General features: G+C 34.1%; 1 protein-coding gene across 3 annotated transcripts in view; it reads left to right on the top strand.

Moving 5' to 3' along the window:
- LOC143195998 (membralin) overlaps positions 1-24,692 on the top strand; it is a 177,882-nt gene that overhangs the window by 53,154 nt on the left and 100,036 nt on the right. For all 3 annotated transcript variants that reach the window (XM_076403568.1, XM_076403570.1, XM_076403569.1), the window contains exon 8: positions 21,663-21,795. In XM_076403568.1, the coding sequence (XP_076259683.1) occupies positions 21,663-21,795 (133 nt within the window). The remainder of the gene's footprint in view (positions 1-21,662; positions 21,796-24,692) is intronic.

Here is a 24,692-nt window from a genome sequence, read left to right as displayed (position 1 = left end):
GAAGTCCACTGTTTCAACTGTTCGTTGGTCTCTGGTGTGAACCAGTAAATCTACGTTTCCCCTATTGCGCCGAAACGACGCAGAAACTCCTTGGGATTGCGGTTAAACAGCGTCAAACACTGCTCTGAAGTGGTCTCACGGTTGCGTTTGTTGTCCAACGCGGTACCCATCGCGCTGACTGCTTTCTCATGCCCAAAATTTCATGCAGTATGCGGCCCTAAAATATATGATATAGTCACATATCTTATTGCATTAACTATTAGACACCACAATCAGTGCTTTAAAATGTTTACAAATATACTGTTAAGAGTTCATTCTTAATAATTCTCATATTAGTTAATTTAATTTAATAGTTAATAGTTTAATAGTTAATTTATATTTGTCCTATATGTTCCACCTATGCAAATTATGTAGTTAGATTCATTTAAACTCCTGCATATTTCCATTACTTCATTATATACTCATATAGTCTTATTTTTTATATATATCTGTCACGTGAAACAATACGTGAAAGAAACACAAAATCTTGCTTAAAATTAAATAGCGTCGTAAATAATATTTTAACAATTCACGTTCCCTTTTAATATCATTTCAAATGTAAAAAATAAATACTCGCTTGATTTTGATGAACACTATGCTTTATTTACCTTTGGCTCCAGCGAGATTCGATCCTAGTACGTTATTGTCAGCGAGCTAAACTATTAACCCGCTCGCTTACCCGCAGGGTATATATATATATATATATATATATATATATATATATATATATATATATATATATATATATATATATATTGTGTCATTGTCTATATAGATACTACGTATTTTCATCAATAACACGTCAATAACAAGTCAATTGAAAAGTCCCCAGTCCGACACATAGATGGCGTTACTAGAATTAAGTCCATATGGTTTTTAGTCAGCCCTAAGCCTCAAAAGATGCTTGTTTAAATTTGACAATTGTCGGATCGTTAGTTTGTGAATTATTGCATTTTGAGTGAAACAACTTTTGTTATTGGGAAAAAATGGATAAAAAGGAGTTTCGCGTGTTGATAAAATATTGCTTTTTGAAGGGAAAAAATACAGTTGAAGCAAAAACCTGGTTTGATGCCGATTTTCCTGACACTACCCCAGGAAAATCAACCATCAAGGATTGGTATGCTAAGTTTAGACGTGTTGAAATGAGCACCGAAGACGGTGAACGCAGTGGACGCCCAAAAGAGGTTGTTACGGACGAAAACATTTAAAAAATCCACAAAATGATTTTGAACGACTGTAAACTGAATGAAATAACATACACTCTAAAGATATCAATTGAACGTGTACATCATATCATTCACGAATATTTGAGTATGAGAAAGTTTTGTGCAAAGTGGGTGCCTCGCGAGCTCACTTTTGACCAAAAATAACGACGAGTTGATGATTTGGAGCAGTGTTTGAAGATGATCAAGCGTAATAAACCTGAGTTTTTGCGTCGATATATGACAATGGATGAAATATGGCTGCATCATTTCACTCCGAAGTCCAACCAACAGTCGGTTGGCAAGGCTATGGCGTCTGTATTTTGGGATGCGCATGTAATAATTTTCATTAGCTACCTTGATGAAGGAAGGACCACCAACAGGGACTATTACATAGCATTTGAAGAAATCGTCGAATGAAGAGGTGATCGACGAAACTGATGTCTATTTTGAAGCAAAGGACAAATCGTGCTATAAAAATGGTATCGCAAAGTTGGAGGCTCGCTATAGTCAGTGTATCACCCTTGAAAGAAATTATGTTGAATAAAAAAAACTAATTTTGCTAAAAAAATGTGTTTTACTATGGTAGGCTGAGCCTTATCAATTGACCTGTTAGATTTTTTCTGAACTTATGTTTGACTTGTTTTCATCTTCTTCAACGGTCTGAATATTAATCATATTAAAATAATAAGTTAGTAAAACAACCTCATCGTCGTACAAAAAAAAAACAAGCCGACAACGGAAACACCCCCGCTCCCACCTCTTCCGAGAAACATCCCTCACACTCCTCACCACGCGACTCCCTTCGCACGCCGGTAAATTGAAATTGCGATCGCGGTTCGTATTAATAAATTTGCCCCTGCCTATCTATCGGCGGCCCCCCGTTCTCGCCCGTCCTGCCCCCCTTGCCAGCCACCACATCCTTCATTTTTTTTAATACACTTCGTCGAGCTCTTTGATGATTGATGCGCGTATCGAATGGCTATGGTGTGTCGTGGCTGATTGATGCCCGCGAACGTGAGGAGGTGGTGGTGGCGTCGTCGACGGCTCGTCGGGGACTGTGGCGGCTGGTGGCTGAGCTGGCAGGGGACGAGATCGTCCGTCAGCACCGGACTACATCAGGTTAATTATGGCTGGGTCGACGGTAGCCGCGAGTGTTGCCGATAATTGTTTAATAGTGGTGTAAAATATCGGAGTTTCTGATTGCACCGGCCGCCAATTATGGCTTGTTTGTGGGGTATGATGTGTGTGTGGGGGGAGTTGGGCGGTCGAGCGGGTTGGTTATCGAGGACGCAAAATCCATATTTTCGTATATCATTATCATCCATAATCTGTCACGTAATACGAGCATATTATTTTAACGTTTCGCGGCAATTAGTTCTGGTAATTTATTGAAGCTTTTTGATTTTATCCAGTTCTGTTACTTGGCAGTAGGTGGATGACCAAGTCCCCTGATGATACGACCCTTTCTTATGGGTTTTTTGATTATGATTTACTGGATTACAAGTCCTCGGCCTACCATAGTAAAACACATTTTTTTGTCAAAATTAGTTTTTTTTGTTCAACTTAATTCCCTTCAAGGGTGATGCGCTGATTATAGCGACCCTCCAAATTTTTGATATCATTTTTCTAGTACGATTTGTCCTTTGTTTCATTCGATGAAAATATCGTTTATAAATAATTAATATATATATATATATATATATATATATATATATATATATATGTACATATATATATGTACATATATATATATATATATATATATATATATATATATATGTATATATATATATATATATATATATATATATGTATATATATATATATATATATATATATATATATATATATATATATATATATATATAAATATATATATATTTTTTTTTTGGTATATAATTTAAATCTTGTTATTTTACATTGTTATGAATATTTATACGCAAGACTATAGCCAAATATAAGTATAATGTTTTGCTAATTACAATAAAGCTGAGCTAGAAAGAATTAGCAAAAAGTTCTACCTATTTGTTCAAACTAGTTGTCGCAGATATCCAACCATTCATACCATTATTCAAGTTACAATATGACTCATAACTACTCGGAATAGTTTAAAATATAGGTTTGTATGAGACAGGCATAAGATACTACCACTAACTATTATTAATTAATGGGCTATAGTATTTCGAAATTATCCATGAAGAAGATTTCTAGTCGTGCCACAAGCAATCTCAACCAATCAAAGTAAGAAATGTCGCAGAAGACATTCCTGATAAAATCGTCGGGTGGAAAGCAATCGACGCGTTTGCCTTTCAATTACGCAGACAAATTGATGTTATTCGAAGATCTGCAGAACTATTCGGACGGTGGCATCGAGTGACCGAAAGCGTCGATGATATGCGGTAACTAGATAACGGATCTCCCTAATCCCAACCCCCTTAGATCAAATCAAACTTTGATAAGGGACAATCAAAATGCTATTGTATCACCCATTAGTGAACATCGTGTAGTTTGATTTCAAACATAATCAATCTTAATTGAAAACGCACAACAAATAGCAATATAATGGGTGATGTTATGTTATATAAGATCAATACTCACTAAAAGTAAACTGAATTTGTAATTTATCTTATGCTATTAAATAGGCAATTCTTGTATATAAATATATTGTTATTATAATAATAAATAAGCAACAAATTAGATTTGTTGTGTTCGTAATTTAATTTTATGTATAAGATAAAAATTAAAGATAAAATAAAAATAAAAGATATTATTATTTTTCTATTGGACTCTGTACCGACTTCAAATGATCAGTTCGTAGTAGTTAAAATAATATAGTACATAGATAACATGATTTAGGTATGTATTAAGCTAAATTGTGTGTATCTAATAGAATATACGTGTAGTAGAAAGCTTAAATATGGTTTTTGTTTATTTTTATTTAGTTATTACAACGATTATTATGTACATATTTTATTTTAAAACGTTTTTTTTTTGTATTAAATATCAAAGTTTGATTATTTTTATTTTTTAGTGAGTTCCTTATTTATTTGTTGAAGTCGGTTCAATTTTTTTATATTTTATTTTCTCTTTTATAGTGTTATATATTTTGTCGATAAATTACTCAGTTATTTTAGTAAGTATTACAATGGGTAGGCCAAGTAAAGGTGAAGAAGTGAAGTGAAAATATTTAAAGAAATATCCTCTAACTCCTAAGGGTTAGGGGTTGTGTCTTCCATCACATCAGCTCAGTAATAACATCATACACAAATATCTGATTATTTTAAATAAAGAATATGCGAAAGCATTGTGCGGAGCTTTGAAATTTGAGAGTTTTCCTCGATTTCATCTGATTTCACCATCATATCCTGACTTGGTTCCAATGGGTCCACCCATGGGTATGTGTCGAACATAGAACCTCCTCCGTTTTTGAAGTTGGTTAAAAATAGAATTCCTTATATCTAATGTTTTATGTTTTCAACTATCTACATCCAAATTATATTTATTCTGCAAAAAAGATCCGATGACGTGTATTCATTATATATGCTTGGTAACAATATTCAGAAACTGATAAAATTTTCTAATTACCGCGGTTGACAGAATATATTTTATATTGAGTAAAACGCATGGATATAACAAGAATAGGCATTGTTTATATCACCAATGTATAGAAGGCATCCCTTTTAGGTTTTATTTTATTTTTAGCTTTGTTTTTTTGGAAAATTTTGTTTTTCAACGATTTATTACATGTAGCAATTATAGTTACACTGTTTTTGTTTTCCTCTGATCTAAAAATTCGTCAGTGATGGCAGTTATGAATTGAATGGATTGAGAACACAAGTATTTTTTAAGTAAGTTTTTTTCAGTAATGCATCATGGGTATTTGTGACGTCGAAATATTGCAGTGTTGCCGAATTAACTCTGAGGTTTAGTTCAGTTTGGCTCTGACATACAAAAAAATCTAATCTAAATAAGATAATTGAACAAAAATTTTATCAAATATAATTTATTTTAACATTATAGTACAATCTGATACATATATTATATATATCATATATTATACATATGCTAATAAAATGCTATTTTAATTTTACCTTTTTCCATCAACTTTTGTTGTTTTTACCATATTTTTATTATCATCTTGCCATGAGTGGCCATGAGTAAGTTTCATCTAGTAATATATTATATAAGGAATCTTCCTTAATTTGATTATAGGCTTTTAAAAATTAGATTAAATTAAAAAATCAATGTCTGGATCCATCAGCCCTCTTCGTCAGTTTACCTTTACACCTTTTAAATCCTATATCTCCTAGCAATTTATAACTGGCGACGAATGCAGTGAGAATATGGTGGGAACAGTTTTCTTCGAACTGATTGTATTAAATAATGTTTATATCGAAAAAAAAAACTACTCACTATTTACACATTTCGTAAGTTTGATCTCGAATAGAGGTAATCGTAATTCGCCACCCGTCTTGCATACTTAATACTTAATACTAATTAACAATTGTATATGTGAGTAATGTATTATACTGGTCTCAGAGAGTATATGTATACACCCTTTACGCTCAGTTCTTGCGTCCTTCGATGCAATATTTCTTTGTAAAATCATTTTGATATAACTGTATATCTCCTTATTTTGTTCTGTTACTACCTGTATACATCTGTCTTGATAAAACTTTATCAATTACTGCATTAATATATCTATCTTATCTCCTTATTCATTTTAACCAAACGTTCATGGATATTCTGAACAATAAAACGTATGCAAATAAAGCCTTTATACTCTATACTACAATTTCCTACAGTTATAGTGTATTAGTTATATACTGACCTTTAGTTGTTTTTTCTTTCATCACCCTCTTCGAATATCCTTCTCGACTTGAATGTCTATTGTAATAATTCTGTACAATACCCCATATCAACTCAATTGTATTAAATATGCGGTGATAGGGAGAAAGACGTAATATTCTGTGGCCATAACGTTCAGCAATCTGATCTACCATGTATATTTTCTTGGGCTTATTTCTAAAAAAGTAAATAACAGCATAGAATACAATTTAATATTTCATTTCTATTTACCGATTAGCAATTTCAAATAGTTCATTCTTTAACATGGTTTCTTCAAGACTTATTTTATGTGCTTTAACCCTTGACTTAGAGGAAAACACTAATTCTGCAGCAGGAATAAAACCATTCCTGTTTCCAGCATGTGCAATGAATTATTAATTTTTGTTATGACTAAAAAACCTAATTGATAGTTATTCCAAAGTTTACCTTTTTCAATCAACTTTTGTTGTCTTTACACTATATTCATTATCATCTTGCCATGAGTGACCCAATCTATCATTCTGAAATATTCATGTCTCATCTAAATATACAAATTGATATAATAATTCTTCCTTGATGTTATATGTTTTTAAAAATTGTATTCTTTTAAAAGCAGTGACTGGAGTTCCATTAATCACCTTAATAGGTTATCTTTACACTACTTAAATCCTATATTACCCAACAGTGCATGAAGGGATGATAATCTCTCAAACATCATTCATCTACATCTCTCAAATAGCTGCATATCTTTCAGCTGTTTATGGATACTTTTCAGAATAATTCCTTTATTGCCTGAAATAATTATATCAAATTATGTTTCAATTGAAAAAAAATACTTACTGTTTTTATACATTTCCTATATTTGATACAGCTATCAAGCTAATCTTGATTCATCACCCGTTTCGCATAATAACGGTTTCTATTTGGTGAATTTAAGGTTATATTGTTTTTTTTTTAGATATTTTAGTTACTTTGCCGTACTAATGCAACACACCAAAAATATTTTGAATAAAAACCGATGAGATTTGAGATGTGTTAAAACATAGCGTTAAAACAACATTTGCCGGTTTATAAACCCGTAATTGTCGTATTTTGAAGAATTTTACATACGTTTGACAAACGGACAACTTTCGATAGGCACATATTGATGACGTGAGTTCACTACTGTTTTGAATAGACTATCCATCTCTAATGCGTTTTGCTGGTAACAGGGAACCAACATCACCTGATTCCTGTTTGATGTAACTGATTAGAGATGCCGTCAGTTCTTGACTCCCGCTATTTAAAGGCGTTCACATTTTCAATCAAATTAATTACAAATATTAAACAGTAGTTAGAAACGTATCAAAACAAATGCCAAAACAGCATTTGCCGGTTTAGGACCTCTATATAATTATTATCATTAATGTTTTGAATAAATGTAGCAGACATACAACAGTGTCGGCCAGTACCAACACAAATCGATTTCTGTTACATGTTGCGATGCATTAAACAGCATTCGGTCTCATTTTTATCCAGGATAGTGCTAACTAGTAAATTGAGAAGGAAAAATTCGCTCGAAAACGAATATTACGTTTTTATAAAATGCATTTACCAGTGTATTCGCCAGTATATTATTGCAAGGACTATAACAGGTCAATTGAAAAGTCCCCGACCTACCATAGTAAAATAAATTTTTTTGGCAAAATTAGTTTTTTTATTCAACATAGTTCTCTTCAAGAGTGATACACTGATTATAGCGACCCTCCAACTTTTCGATACCATTTTTGTAGTACTTGATTGTCCTTTGTTTGAATCAAGGGATTTGTCCCTTGATTCAAAATAGGCCTCAGTTTCGGCGATCACCTCTTCATTCGACGAAAATTTCTTCCCAGCGAGTATTCTTTTGAGGTCTGAGAATAGGAAGTAGTCTCTGGGGTAATCTGGAGAATACGGTGGATGAGACAGCAATTCATGGATTTTTGCCATCGTTTTCACTAACTTCTGACACGGTGCATTGTCTTGGTGAAGTAGGACTTTCTTTTTCTTCAAATGCGGCCGTTTTTCTGCGATTTCCTCCTTCGAACGGCCCAATAACGCTATGTAATAGTTGCTGTTGATGGTCCTTCCTCTTTCAAGGTAGTCAATGAAAATTATTCCATGTGCATCCTAGAATATAAACGCCATAACCTTGCCAACCGACTGTTGCGTTTTACCACGCTTTGGAGCGGGTTCATCGTGTGCAGTCCACTCGGATGACTGTCGATTGGACTTCGGAGTGAAATGATGGAGCCATGTTTTATCCATTGTCACATATCGACGTAAAAAAATCTGGTTTATTATGTCTGATCATCTTCAAACACTGCTCTGAATCATCAGGTCGTCGTTGCTTTTGGTTAAAACTGAGTTCGCGCGGCACCCACATTGCACAGAGCTTTTTCATACCCAAATATTCGTGAATGATATGATGTACACGTTCAGTTGATATCTTTAGAGTGTCTGCTATGTCATTCAATTTCAATTTACGGTCATTCAAAATCATTTTGTGGATTTTTAAATGTTTTCGTCCGTAACAACCTCGTTTGGGCGTCCACTGCGTCCACCGGCTTCGGTGCTCACCACGTCTAAACATAGCTTAGCAACCCTTGATGGTTGATTTTCCTGGAGCAGTGTCCGGAAACTCGACATCAAGCCAAGTTTTTGCTTCAACTGTATTTTTTCCCTTAAAAAAGCAATATTTTATGAACACGCGAAATTCCTTTTTATCAATTTTTTCACAGTAACAAAAGTTGCTTCACTCAAAATACTATAATATAAATAAAAAAAATACTATAATAAACAAAATACAAAATATTATAACTATATAATACAAAATACACTAGTTTGTAATTCACAAACTAGTGATCCGACAATTAATTCTAGTAACGCCATCTATGTATCAGGCCGGGGACTTTTCAATTGACCTGTTAGTTTGCTATTTTTTAAAATCTGATTACACTATTTCCTACTTGGATAAAAATATCATTATCATACCTAAGAATAGATACGATATATAGTTATATGCCTTTTCAATGTCGGCGGGTATAAAATGAATAGGCGTCAGCGCCTCCAGCTCCGGCCCGTTCGAAATCGTTTCAATTATAATTTTTCGTCGTTAATATGAGGAGGACGTCGCGACGCCGGATTACGTATGCGAGGCGTCGCGGCTCGCGTCAACGGGACGGAGCGAAAGGGCGCCGTTAAACAACCGCGTCCTCGCAACCCCCCTTCCCCCCTTTGCCCGTCGCTGCCGCCTCGCCCTTGTCGTGGCGGGGCTGCCGTCACGGCCCGAGCCGCCCCTCGATGAATAAAATTATGGGACCGGCGGAATTTGCGCGCATAATGAGTTTAATAAAAAGCTGTCAAAGATTATTTCTGTTAATGTCGGCGAGGAGGCGACGACGCGGCGTCGCTTCCACGGATGGGGTCGAGGGGAGGTTTTTTGAAGTAGCTAGGAGGCAGAAGGGGCTTTGATTATACGCGCAAACAACTATGGCGAGTTTGTCACTGGTGGTGGCGGCGGTGGTGGTGCTGGAATGATAACGCGGCTTCAACGACGTTTGATATAAAGGAATGGAGCAACCGTCATAGTAACTAGAACCATGAATTAATCTTGAGGGCTTTGTAAATTGCCATTAGGACAAAGTTCTGTCATTAGGCCTTACTTTTTCTATTATTTTACTATTGGGGGTTCTTTTGTTATATCTTTTTACAGCATATTTTCTCAGGTCCCTTGATATCGATTTATAAGCGAACGAAAAAGGCACAGATATTTGTCGATTACAATTAACCTTCCGTGTACCAAGTGACTAACAAACCTGCTCTATACTAGGTCGAGTGTGTCCTAGACCCTAGACTGTAAAATGTCATAAAATTTGCATGTACAATTTTGTTAGTGAATGTTATTCATCTAATATTATTTCTATATTATAACCATCATGTTTAAATAAAAATCAGAATTAAACATTTTTATGAGTTTTAATGACAAAATTTAAAAAAAACTTATATTTTTAAAAGTTACATTATATACCTTATGTACTTTGTTCATCTGTATTTAGTTTTTCTGTCGTTCTCTGGGCGTTTTCACATCTGCCGGCACCGACACGACACCGTATTTTGTTTCTATCATTTTCATTAGTATTGTTCCACATAGAATACTTTCATTCTACTAATTCAATTAGTGTTACAATATCATTTTTTTTACTCTTTGTGATTCCACAATCTGCCCTATAGGCAATAAGTATTTCTTATGTCTATATTATATTTACATGGCATGCAGAAAGTCACTTCATTACGCGATCTTCTGTATAAAATATTATCTTAACTAATTAGTCTTATTGTAAGGCTTATTCTAAAGTTTATATATGTTCAGTAATCAGATCAGGTGGTGTTAAACGTTTTAGTCTACTCACTTCACTATCACGTCGCATATTTAGCTGATTAGCGAGTACATTGGGATGCAGTGACACTCTTTCGAAGTACTTCACACAAACACGTTGAATTACACTCGTTATAGGTTCTAGAGGAATATCGCGTTATATCACTTTATTTGAAATATAGTACGGAGCATCAACAATGGCACGCAACACTTTATTTTGGAACCGTTGAATGATGGATATATTAGATTTGCTTTATTTATTATTACTTTTTTATTACCCCATAGTTGGATTCCATATGACCAAATAGGCTTGAGTATGGACTCATACAGCAACACCTTGTTATCTAATGATAACTTGGATTTGCGCACGATGAGCCAATACGTTTGATATAATTTCAGTCGAAGTTGTTTTCGTTTATGGAGTATGTGCTTCTTCCAGGTTAGGCGTCGATCTAAGTACATACCAAGATATTTAACTTGCTCTGCTTGGGGGAGTGGGCGATTATTGATATTCACTGATGGACATGTTCTTCTACGCAGGGTAAACGTTACATGGATAGATTTTGTTTCATTGACTTTAATGCGCTATGTCTTCAACCATAATTGTATTTGATCCAGGTGGGTTTGTAGGTTTATTGATGCTGTGATTGGATCTTCATGGGATGCCAAGATTGCTGTGTCGTCTGCGTATGTTGCCACAGTAGTTATTTTTGTGGTGGGCAGATCGGCCGTATACAGAAGATACAGTGCTGGACTTAGTACACTACCTTGCGGAACTCTTGAATATATGGGATTTAAGTTGGTATGTTCACCGCCTTCATGTACAATAAAATGTCTATCAGTGAGATACGATTTTATTAACTGATAGTCCGGATGAGGGAGAAGTTTCTTTAGTTTAACCTGCAAGTCCGTATGCCATACTTTATCAAAAGCCTGAGATATATCTAGAAAAGCAGCCGAACAATATCTTTGGCATTTAGGTCATTGTTTATTTTGTTTACAAGTCTGTGCACTTTTTCTATATATAAAGCTAGACATTGTCCTCTTTTAGCCTTAAAAATATCTCTTTACACAATAAAAATCGGCGCCGACACGAGAAGACCGATTGCTGCCCGCCGACAACGACACGGTACCGACATATAGGCGAGTATGAAAGGCTTCCATTTGTTCACGTGAGATTACGCGTCCACCGATATCTTCGTCGTGTCGGTGCCGGCAGATGTGAAAACGCCCTTTCTATGGCATTTTGAGCATCTCTGCATCACGTTAGGCCTTTTTTCAGGAGGTTCTTTTACATTTTCAGAATAATCTTCAAAGTATTTACTAATTCTACACTTGATACTGTTGCGTAAGGTTTTCGATTTTGTCCTGTTGTATACAAATGGTATTTTACTAAAGAAAAGCTCAATTGGCGAATAAACTTTCCTCTCAAATTTCTATTGTTTCTCTCCATTGTTAACTTGTCAACTACACTACTTTTTGGCTGATTACAAAATGTCATCACAGGTGGTTTTTATTTATTTCCTGTTGCAGAATAAATTTCTTTATCATGATGTAATAACGACATCAGAAATATCAGTTTACGTGGCTTCGAGGCGTCGTAAAATAATATAGTTACATCTTTTTGATATCCAAACATTGATGTATTTGGTTCCACGACTTTTCTTGAAAACTGACAGAATACATGTTTTATTGGCACGTAAAGTATCCACTACCGTAAGCTTGCGATTCTTTAATACATTTCCTAACTAGTAAATAAATTGTCCATGGCAACATTCCGAGATGATTGTGATATACTTTGTACTAATCCGCAAGATCATAAGGCTTGTTGCTTACAAGCGAAAGGACTATTTTAGGGCTTTTTCTTCCAATATATTTCCTTATTTAGCGTGTAAAATGTATTGCTATCTGCTAAAGCAGACTTTTTAATACCGTACATTGCCGGTTTTGAAGGAATGTACTGGCGTAAGACACATCGTCCTCTAAAACCAACTAGTTTTTCATCGATTGTAAGGTTTTCATATGGAATATAAGTATCTTCATAGTTTTTATAAAAAGTTCCAAAAATGTTTCTTCCTGGAGCTAAACGATCAGTCTTTATTCTCTCGCTTCATGTACTTACACTATCGAATCTCAAGTTATTCAACAAGAAAAAATCTGTTTCTACTCATTGTATCTCGAAAAAATGCTAATCCCAGTGCCATCAGTGGCCCGTAAATCTCTAGTACTTTGACGACCAGAACCAGACTGCTTCACAAGCAGACAAGATTGATACAAAGAGTAATCCAAAAAGTGCTTTCATCTGTTCCTTTGCTGTCTCTGTACATTATCATTAGTAATTTGAACACGTATTTTCCCATTAGTGCAATTCACAATCTCGCCAGTCATATCATCCGAAATAAATAAACTAAAACACTCAACAGGTGACTTCTTGTCTTTAGCAACCATCTTCACACCTGGAAAATGTGTAATAATATTTTGAGCTCTGCTACGAATATGGCTTCTATGTGGGTCTTTTTGTCATTCTATTGCTCCATCTTTACCTATATAACATAAAGCCTTTGTATGGGGCATTTCCGGAAGCGGTATTTCGTCATCACTGTCCGGCTGAAAACAGGTAATTCAGCATCGACTTCGCTGGCTGTATTACTTTGGATGCTCAAGTGATCAGAATCGTTATCGAAGATTATGTTAAGGGCGTTACAGGCGTATGTTAACCTGACTTTTATCTTTTTCCAATCAACTTTTGTTGTCTTTACACTCTTTTTATTAGGGTCTTGCCAGGAATAGCCTAATGTATCATTTTGAAATATCCAAGTCTCGTCAAGATAAACAAATTGAAATAACAGATTCTCTATAGGCTCTTTATTATAGGGAGTTCCATTAGACCTCTTTGGGGGTTATTTTTACACCTTTTAAATGATTTGTCCCCTTACAGTGTAACAGGTCAATCCGTCCCCGGCCTGACACATATATCGCGCTACTAGAATTAAATCCATATGTTTTTTAGTTAGCCCTAACCCTCAGAAGATGCGTGTATAAATTTGACAGCTGTCGGATCATTAGTTTGTGAGTTATAACATTTAGAGTGAAGCAACGTTTGTTATTGTGAAAAAAATGGATAAAAAGGAATTTCGCGTGTTGATAAAATATTGCTTTTTGAAGGGAAAATATACAGTTGAAGCAAAAACTGACCGTAAATTGAAATTGAATGAAATAGCAGACACTCTAAAGATATGAACTGAACGTGTACATCATATCGTTCACGAATATTTGGGTATGAGAAAGCTCTGTGCAAAGTGGGTGCCCTCACCTCACCTCACTTTTGATCAAAATCAACGACGAGTTGATGATTCGGGGCAGTGTTTGAAGATGATTAAGCGTAATAAACCCGAGTTTTTTTGTCGATGTGTAACAATGGATGAAACATATCTCCATCATTTCACTCCAAAGTCCAATCGACAGTCATCCGAGTCGACTGCACGCAATGAACCTGCTTCAAAGCTTGGGAAAACGGAAGTGTCGGCTGGCAAGGTTATGGCGTCTGTATTTCGGATGCGCATGGAATAATTTTCATTGACTACCTTGAAAAAGGAAGGACCATCAACAGCGACTATTACATAGCGTTATTGGACTGTTTGAAGGACAAAATCGCCGAAAAACCAAAGACAATGCACTGTGTCACAAGTCCGTGAAAATGATGGCAAAAATCCATGTATTGGGCTTCGAGTTGCTTCCTCATCCACCGTATTCTCCAGATTTGGCCCCCAGCGACTATTTCCTGTTCTCAGATCTCAAAAGAATGCTCGCTGGGAAGAAATTTTCGTCGAAAAAGAGGTTATCGCCGAAAGTGAGGCCTATTTTGAAGCAAAGCACAAATCGTACTACAAAAATGGTATCGAAAAGTTGGAGGGTAGCTATAATCAGTTTATCACCTTTGAAGGGAATTATGTTGAATCAGTAAAACTAGTTTTGCCAAAAAATTGTATTTTACTATGGTAGGTCGGGGACTTTTCAATTGACCTGTTATAGTCCTTGCAATAATATACTGGCGAATACACTGGTAAATGCATTTTGTAAAAACGTAATATTCATTTTCGAGCGAATTTATCTGTTATGAAGGGATGAGTTACATCTCCCAAAGAGCTGCATGTACCTAAGTTTTCTGTGGATACTTTACAGGCTAGCGATTTCCTCTGAAATAATTCTATTAACTTATGATTATATCGAAAAAACTATTTGTGTACTTACTGTTTTTATACACCTCATAAATTTGATCTCGAATACAGCTAATATCAAGATGATCTTGATTCGTTACCCGCCTCGTATGTTGACGTGTTGTTTCTCTTTAGTGGATCTAACATATTCATAATTCCATATTATTAATTTGTTGACAGATTTTAGTCGTAGAGTATCCATATTAATCATTTTTAATTCAGCGCAGCTGAAACACGCTTAAACATTTCCAACAGAATCGCAGTAACTTAATATTTAATATTATCAATGCTTATCTCTCTAATGCATTTTACTGGTAATCTCATTATTTCGTTCATGTTCAAAGTAACTGATTAGAGACGCAATCAGTTTCTAATTGTGACTGTTGTTTTCGACATTTTGAATCAGAGTAATATAATATAATAGGCAGTGATTTGAAATTTATATATAGCAGTGCGCTAAAACTACACCAGGAAAATATTGTCTGGTATTAAAACGAATTTCAATTCATCAAACTGGAAATGAAGAAAAAGTGCGTTCCAACATGACAGCCCCTGATATCATACAGCGTTTCCTTAAAAAATATATAAACGCTATAAGAATATTGTCATTTAAGACATTTGTGAGAAGAGAATATACCCTAAGCTGGAGAATTATAAAAAGCCTCAAAAAAGAATAAATCCGAAAATACGCAATTAGTTTTCGGACAATCGATAATAAACAGCAAAAGAAAACCGACGACGGAAATTCCAATCTAAACGTAAACAAGGATTCTTTTGTTATTTATTTATATTTTTACTCTCTGTATCCAGACCCTTGGAGAACTCACGGCATGAGGATTATCGGAAACGGGCGCGCTAGCAACCAGTTGCTATTGCGACCTACGCCGAGGACCAACCGATCCTGATGGCCCCAACCTCCGCATCCCCCTCGCCCACCCTTACATCACCCCGCCCGCCGCGCGTATTTTTCCGTAAAATACCCAGATTTCGACGTTCTTTCGTTGAACTGTTGTGTATTCCCCGACACGATGCTACCAAAGATACAATAGAGTTTTTTTTCTTTGTTCAGCGGTGGACAATTGTGCTCGCTCTGATCTTATTTTTTTTTTGGTATAATTTTTGCAAGAAACTTGGATTATTTCTTCTTTGATCTATTTGTCTGACCTATGCTTTTCATTGTATTCTCTCGATGAGAGTTCGCCAGGTTGATCTGCTGGATTCTATGTCCTTACGGTATGCAGGCATCATTTTCACCTTTTTTTATTTGACGTAGTTTTAAAATATTCTACTACATAACCCTCAGTTTGTCAAAGATTAACAATATTTTTGTCAACCTTAAGAGAGTTTTATATCAAAATCTTATAACATAATGATATTTTGGCGTTTTTTCAAAAAGCCATTATCTATATGTTATTCTCGGCTCGGATAATTTTTGTTTAACATACTTCTTCTATTTCGTTTTGACATTCAATATTATTTAATGTCAATTCAACTTATTACATGCTATTACACTACTGCTGTTAGTTCGCACTAGTGGGTTGTCTCGTCTTCTATTAGTAAGGTTGATATAGTCTATTATTCGTATACACTCGTAGTACATTTACGTCATCGAAATGTATGTCGTCAAACCGTTGCATTGTTGCTGCACCAAATGACTTTTGGTTTATTCTGGCTTTTACATTGAACAAAATTCTAATGTAAATAAAATACTAAAGCACAAATAATATATAAAATATAATTTAATTTAACATCATGGTACATCCACTGTTTATAGTGTCAACTAAATATTTATTATGACTGTTAATTATATAGCCAGAATAGTTTGTAGGCTAGAGTTGTTTTGTTATATTTATATTAAACTCTTTTCTACACTATCTCTGACATAAAGTTGTAGGCGTTTTGATGTAGTGGTATCCCCTGGAGGCCTAACCCACCTAGTTAATAGTTGTATATCCCAATAATGTATTTTACTTTCATTAGGGAGCATAATTAGCTGTTTACTTTTAGTTCTTGTTTTATTTCTTGCTATGGTTCATGCTCAAGTTATTTTGATTACACTGTACATTTCTTTCGTCTATTACTACTTGTCTACATCTTTCTTTATAAAATTAGATATAATCACTGCATTCTCTCTAATGTATTTGTAATACCTGCAAAATAGTATTAGTATTCCTTAAATTTTCTGAATTATAACGAATTTTTGTAGGCCTATTTTTGAAAAGTAAATTAGAATTAAAAAGCAGTTCATTTATATTTACTGAGTAATAATTTGAAATAGTTCACTCTTACTATGCTATGCTTTTTGTTATAACCTTTGTTGATGCAATTGTTGGTGTTTTTTAGATCAGTGTAAGGTAAGGTCTATAACAATAATTGATGGCTCCTTCAAGTTCTTTATCAGTTTATTGATGTAGTGGTCCTTAAACTTGGGGGAAACACTAACTTTCCGCCAATAATAAAACAATTTCTGATTCCAACATGACGAACAACATATTTAAAATGAATTATTAGTATATTATTATTAACAGAACCTAAACAAATGTTATTCTAACGTTTATGTCGTTCAATAAACTTTTGTTGTCTTCATTCTATTTTTATTTTCTGTTTAAATTTTATTTTGAAATATTAATTTTAATACACATATTGAAATGTCTTGATTTATTACATGCTTTTAAAAACTGTGTTATTTTAAAAGCAATACTTGGAAGTTCCATTGTACTTCTTTGTGTGTTATCTTTACACAAATCCTATGTTTTCCAACAGTGTATACCTTGCTACCTACCTACCTTGCAATACCTTCCTCTGAAATAATTATATTAAATTATGTTTATAAATTTCATAATGTTTATTCAATGTTTTATGTTTCATGAATCTAATAGAGCTAACATCAAGGTGATCTTGATTCGCTACCAGTTTCGTTGTATGAGGACGGTTTCTTTTTTGTGAATCCAAGATTATATTGTTTTTTAACCGATCGACGAAAAAGGAGGAGGTTCTATATTCAGCTTTATATTTTTTTTTAATGTGTGTTCGCAGATTTCTCCGTGCACTTGCGAGGTGGTTCCATTGGAACCAAGTCAGTATCTGTTGGGGGGAGGGGGAAATCGTGGGAAACCCTAAAATTTCAAAGGCACGTACACAGTTTTCACATAATTTTTATCTCAAATCAGATATTTGTGTATAATGTTATTGCTGAGCTGATGTGACGGAAAATCAGAAGTCGTTCAGTAACACCGCGTAGAAATATTGTAGACACTTGCTTCTATGGTGTAATGCTTAGAGCGTTGAGCTCCCAAGCTGAGGTCGAGGGTTCGATTCCCGATGGATTACAATTACTTTTTGTTCTAGTTTAGCTAGAACATTTGTCAAATCGCTTAGGCTAGATATCGCTCCCGGGGCCTGAAGCACTCCTTATTTTCAATCATTGTTTCTTTATTCCTATTTTTCCTCACTCGGGTTGCACTTTTATTCTGCTATGTACACACAATTTAGCTTAATACCTACCTAAACCTATTTATCTATTTACAATATTATTTTAACTACTAACAAATGATTAGTTTGGAATCGGTACCGAGCCTACCTGCACAATACAAAAATAATATAATTTTGTGGCATTTACACAAAACTAAATTACGAACAAGACAAATTTAATTTGTTGCTCGGTACTGACTCGCATTTTTCGTTTTAATATCGTCTCAAATATAATATTTAGTGATTTGTCTTCCAGTTTGGAATTTCTCTGCCGGCATTTTGCTGTACAGCGGTGCCAGATTTTGATTTTAAAAATTATACGTCGGTATTTACGTACAACAGAAACGACGAATACCATATAAAGGTTGAAGTTGCCAGGTCGTTGGCCAGGTCTAATGAAAATAGACCCTAAAATATTTGTTTATATATTTGATGTCACCGATCTGACGTCTATTCATGTTTGCTTGATTTAGATGTGTTTTGTTTTATTGGAATTTATTTATTTGTAGCGCATATTACGAAAACATTTTAGGTTCAAAAATTCTTCATCGACATAAGCTTTAACCGAACCAACTTTTACGTCTTCTTGCGCGCCGGGTTTCCCGCGTTTTTTTATTTCAAAAAGGTATGCGACATTTTTGCTAAGCCGTTTATATATACAAGATTTATAAAATTAGTATGTCTTTTTGTAAATAATTACTTTTTACTGTTATAGAAGTACTTTGAAAAAACAACGTATATTTTGTGATAAATATCACTAGTTTCCCAACAGACTTCTCCGCGAAATCACCAAAAAAGTATTAATATTAAAAACAAGAAACCGTCAAAGTGGGATCGTAGATGCGCGCAAAGTTTTCTATAAAAATGTTAATGCTTTGACATGCTGTTGAAGAGCAGAGTGGATAATTTACATTTTTTTAAGGAAAACTTTTCGCTAAGAGGGAGACGAGTGGGCGGTGGTGAGAAGGAGATGAGGGATCCGTTAGCTGATACAGTCCCGTTTCCTCTCGACTGTTTCCTTGCCGTAAAACAGAAAATAGCAGAAAAGAGTATTCTTAAAAATATGATTTAAGGGTACACAACTGAGAAAAACTATGTATAGTTATTTTTATAATGGATTATATTATATGTAAGATTAGAAAATCTAAGGAGAATAAAACTCATGACACACATTTAAGCCATTGTAAAATATAGATGATGCCCCCTCCTATCTTTTTCCGAGTTTAGTTTAAAAATGTGCAGTGATTTTAGACATTGGCTAATAAAGAGAAAATTCAAGGGACCTCTGGATCACCTTTTTTATTCTGGCCTAGCATCGAAGCCGTGTAATACCTGAGGCATACCCGGCCGGTAAGTCTCTCCCTGGAGGAACTAGTTTGAGTACATTACGTGAGACTGCCTCTGGGCTTTCCATGACACTAAACCAACCGGATCACAGTTGATCACTAAATATCACTACAGCTTAATTTTGATGACACCAACCGGGCAGCTGTTATGGAGCATGAGCGCCCGATAGACTAAGCTAGTTCAGTTAGTAAACTGACTGTGAGTCCGCTAACTTGTGTTTATACAGGACGTGATAATGCCGCTCGTGGCAAAAATAAGATCTGCAGCAGCGGAATAGATCGTTGCAAGATGGAGAAAGGGGGATTGACTGGTGACATGTGCTAAACGACCAGAATATCGACCAGCTCGCGAATGAGTGGATTTTCTGAAGGTTCGAAGCTAGGTTGGCTTGTGAAATACGTCGATGCTTGATTTTTGGAGTGTTGCTCTGTGAACATTTCTGGCAAACCATGGAGCGCTAATAATGCTCCTTATGAGAATCTTATTTTGGAAAACTTGATTGAAACTTGAGAAAACTTCGAACAGATGGTTGGGTGTTACAAACTTGAAGTAGACGTTAGAACTATAGAAGAAAACGGAACGTATTAACATCGTGTACAATAAGCATTTGATGGATGTTGTGATTCTACTGTAGAGTAGAGGACATAATAGGTATGGTTTGGTTTGGTCACAAACCTTTCGGGATGGCTTTCTGGATTCGGAAACACCAACTGAACCGTCGATCGAAGTGGGGACCTAGATGATATGAAGTGGTTTCACTGTCGATGTTGAGCTGAGAAACGCTTCTTATGGAAAATTTGCATTTTTAAATATTTAAACTCTTTCGCGTGATCAAACCGTTTTTGAAGTATTTCTTGAATGGTGTCCTTGAACATGATTCCCCTTTTGGAAAATCTAAAATTAAATTGTTAAATAAAGCAAGGATATAGTTTTATATCATGCATTCGAAAAATAAACAGGAAACATCTGATAACAATTGATAAATTATTGACTAGCAAAAATTCAACTAAACCTATAAAACAACTGGAAATTATTTCAATAAATACTGTCTAGTTAGTGGACGCTACGAAACAGTTCTCCAATTGCATCTGTAGAAACTCTATTTACTCTGCGGTGATTCCACTTTTGCAACCCACTGTATACTTCAGATCTGGCCATCATTGATTATTATTTGTTGACTGACCTCTAGAAGAGGATTGACTTATATAAAGAATAGGTTTTATTAGTTAGGCCGGGGGTCTTGAGCGATTTTTTTTATACATTCAAAGGTTCGTTATGAAAAATTGAGCAGATAATAATTTTTCAAAGTATAATACTAGATTGCTTAATACTACTTGCTCCTATCTTTCATGGTAACATTGAAGTCAGTCTTATGGCATTCATTTTTGAAATTAGTATTTACACTAAATTGTCAATCTTCAGTTTCAACACGATATTATTAATGGATGATGTTTGTGTTACATTTTAAACAATTTTGTGCAATTTTTCTGTTATTTGGTTATAATAAGTTGGCGGAAACGGAATGAAAATTTCCTGAAACGGAAGTGAAGAACGAGTAGTCAGTAGGTTAGTTGTAGATATGAGTTTACTTTTCAGTATAATCCAGGAAATATTTTTTTTGGGTTGTGCGAAGAGGCAGAAGTCAGTCGAAGATAATAAGTTGCATGTTGAAGCAATTCGTATTCTGTTTAATATATATTAATTATATATTTTCCTATGTGTCGTCAGGAGCGTTATTTTAATAAAATATCTTTTTCTGTTATTTTACTAAATTTTTCCATTGAATTGCACCAAAAAGTACGAGTATAACCTGATTTTAAGGTTTTACCAATAAAGACATAAACTGATGTTTATTTGGAGTATTTGGGAGCATATACTTATCCTCTTCATATATGTAAGCCATTTTGAAAGTATGAGACAAATATATTCTTAACGGATCGCATCAAAGTATGTATTAATCTTAAGGACATATTGACGAAGGTTTTTTTTTGTTCATATGAAGGGAATGTTAGTGATATATAGAAAGATAGAAAGAGACTACGGTCTATGTATACCCACTATTATAATTTATTTCATAGACCTATTATAGTATAAAAATGTTTACATAAAATTAGAAATATAATATCAGTTTTATTGTTAATTTTATACGTATTATTGCAGGTATCGAAGCTATAATGTCGGAATTCTTCAATGACACCACCACGGCTTTCTACGTCATTCTGATCATATGGGTAGCGGATCAATATGACGCTATCTGTTGTCACACTCCTGTAACAAAACGTAACTGGCTCAAGTAAGTTACTCACTTTAGATAAGAAACGAGTATTTAAACATGTCAAACATACCTAAATTTAGATAGAATAATATTTTATTGGTTAGGCACCCCAACAATTAGCAGCCGATAAATAGCTTTTAACATTTTACTTCTTTAGTCGAACGACTAAAAATCCAAGTGATAAAGGTAAAGAATAAGTAGACAAAAATATTTACAAATTTGTAATAATTACTGAAATACGGTTTATTATGTTTTAAGAAATTTCTGCGAAGTGAACTTTTACATCATATCTTATGTGATATTTTACATTTTTATATCTAGAATGTTGTACAACTTTCTATACTATTCAATATTTTTGTTGTAAACTGCTGTAATAGTTTTTATTAAAAAATGTTGCCATATAATTATTTTGACACCAATAGCTCAGAGATCTAAAATGTTTAGAATGCTTCATTAATAAAATAAATATACTATAAGGTCCTAGTCCAGGGAGAATCCATCTTTAGATGTTCTTTGAAGCAGTAAAATAAATAGGATATTGTCATTTACTACAGCTTTAAATGAATTAACAAAAAATAGTATATTAACTACAATACAAAAGTACCAAATCCTTTTAATATATACTCAAGGTATATTTTGGTTAGTGGAATCTCTATAGTAACTATTTTATTGATTGATTTTTATCAATTAAACAAGCTTACAAATTCGGGTCTATTTTGGGACCCGAGCAGATGAGAACAATTCTCAACGTTATTTGATGCCTTGAATTTAGATTTTCAATCGGTATCTCAAAATTGGTTCTAGTTTTTGGCTGTCACTTGACGACGTTGCATTAATCATGATTTGCAACTTGTTTTTGTGCTCTGATTGTGCTTCGGAACGTGTGAAGCATCTTTGTAAAGTCGATTTAAAGTGTTTTTGTTACGTTTGTGGTTATTACCTGTTCGATAAACGTGGAAAAATCGTGACAAATGGACTCAAACATGTATATTTGCGTTACTTTGGTTCTGGTGTATTGAACAATGACAAGCCATGGGTACTGAAAGGGTTTGGCCGAGTACCACTTGAGAGTTCAGGATTATCCATTGGATGTTGATATTATATTGCCATTTCTTCACATTAAACTTGGCCTTGTTAAGAACTTTATGGAAGCAGATTTCCAATACTTAACCAAGTTCTTTCCAAAACTGTGGATAGTAGTAGAAAACGATATATAAAAACGGAAGTATTTTTCCAGTATCAAGAATTTTTCCATTCTTTTATCTGGGTGAATAGACTTTGAACGCTTTGTATATGTTGTTTGCTGTGAGTTCATGGCACACGTTTCATTGATTCGATGACAAAGGGAAAGGCAAATTGAAGCAAGTTTTGAATGTCTTGTAACTTATAATAAGAGCCTTTTTTTTCTACTGAATGGCTGTTGGAGGTATAATTAGGAATAATTTCTGGAAGTATGATAGGTTAGATAGTATTATTTAGAATGTTAGAGTGTTTTACAAGAAGGATCTCTCTTCTGTTACCAAGATATGACATAACACATGCTTTTTCGAAATGGTTATGGTTCCAGAGCTATTCTAGCCATACACAACTATGTTGTATATGGTGCCCAATGTTATTACCCTGGATAAGCTTAAAATATATGCTCTTGAATCGTTAAAACTTGTACGAGCAAATAGCTCTCTGATGGGATATATTTTTAGTTTTATTCTAACTAAAAACATATGTGGTTATTAACAATACAAATATCTAGAAACTTACAATGCTATTTACAAATAATGCTTTAATAATATGCTTTTTTGGAGAGTAGAATTTATGAGATATTCTAGTAATATAATGAAATAACGACCTTTACATTGAAATTAAATATCAAGAAATTACATAAAAACAAGATAGTTTTCCCGACATTTTTAAAAATAATAATCAAATATTAGATGTTTGCATGTATTTTGACTATTTTTTACTTTAAAAATACTTATTGCCAAAAGTGTGACTATGTATCTTAATCAAAATATTTTCCATTTTCTTTTTGACAACATAGCGACACCATGTGTCGTTTTCGCACTTCAACTTTTCGAAACTCTGATCCTGTCAAACCATGCTGCATCGATCTAAATATGTGGAAATCAGATACTATGTTTGGTGAGTCCGCTGATTGTGAGAGGACACTCATTTAAATTGCAACAGTGTGTCCTTGAGAACACTCAATATTTTTGTAATAATCATCATTAAATATGTTCAATTGGCGTGGTAGACATCTGCAGTAACAGTTTCGTTTAATTAAGTAATTTAGTTAAGGATTTAATTAAGTAAGTAAGTTAATTGTAGGTTTCATAATAATCAGATTCGGTGTCGATGTCAATAGCGCTCCCGGACTAACTTATATCTGTTTTATCCGATAAACCTTGAAATATATGGTCTTCGAACTTTAGTTTTGGACCTCCAGGCCGTTATTTGTCGTCGCATTAATATAAGCCTTTAAAAGTGTTTTATGGCTTGGGCAACATACTTGTTCACATCAGGCACCAAATCTATTGAATGTCGAAAATCCAAGATTGAGCGTTCTATGATTAGCTCCTGTAACACTGACTAACCTAGTAACCCTGAATAGAAAATGTTATTTTTCTAGATAAATGTCAAAACTGTTGTTCATATTGATACTTTGCGTTTTTATCAATTTATATCTGATCAAAATAGATGCAAACACCACAATATGCGCCGTCGCCAGTTCTTCGAAATTATACATATATTTGAAGAATATTATTATAATATATTATTCACAAATTTTACATAAAATTTTCCTTGAAACTCAAGTAAAAATTTGTTGTTAAAAAAGTTTTGGTACAATTCTCATCTACTATAATATAAAAAATGTAATATTAAGAACCTTTGATAAACATATTAAACAATAATAATAA

The sequence above is a fragment of the Rhynchophorus ferrugineus genome, unplaced genomic scaffold (genome assembly GCF_030347505.1).
Source record: "Rhynchophorus ferrugineus isolate W39M unplaced genomic scaffold, kcgeb_rfMv2 rfM4, whole genome shotgun sequence".
Taxonomy (NCBI): domain Eukaryota; kingdom Metazoa; phylum Arthropoda; class Insecta; order Coleoptera; family Curculionidae; genus Rhynchophorus; species Rhynchophorus ferrugineus.
Note: the sequence above shows the minus strand (reverse complement) of the source record. Positions and strands in the feature narration are given on the sequence as shown.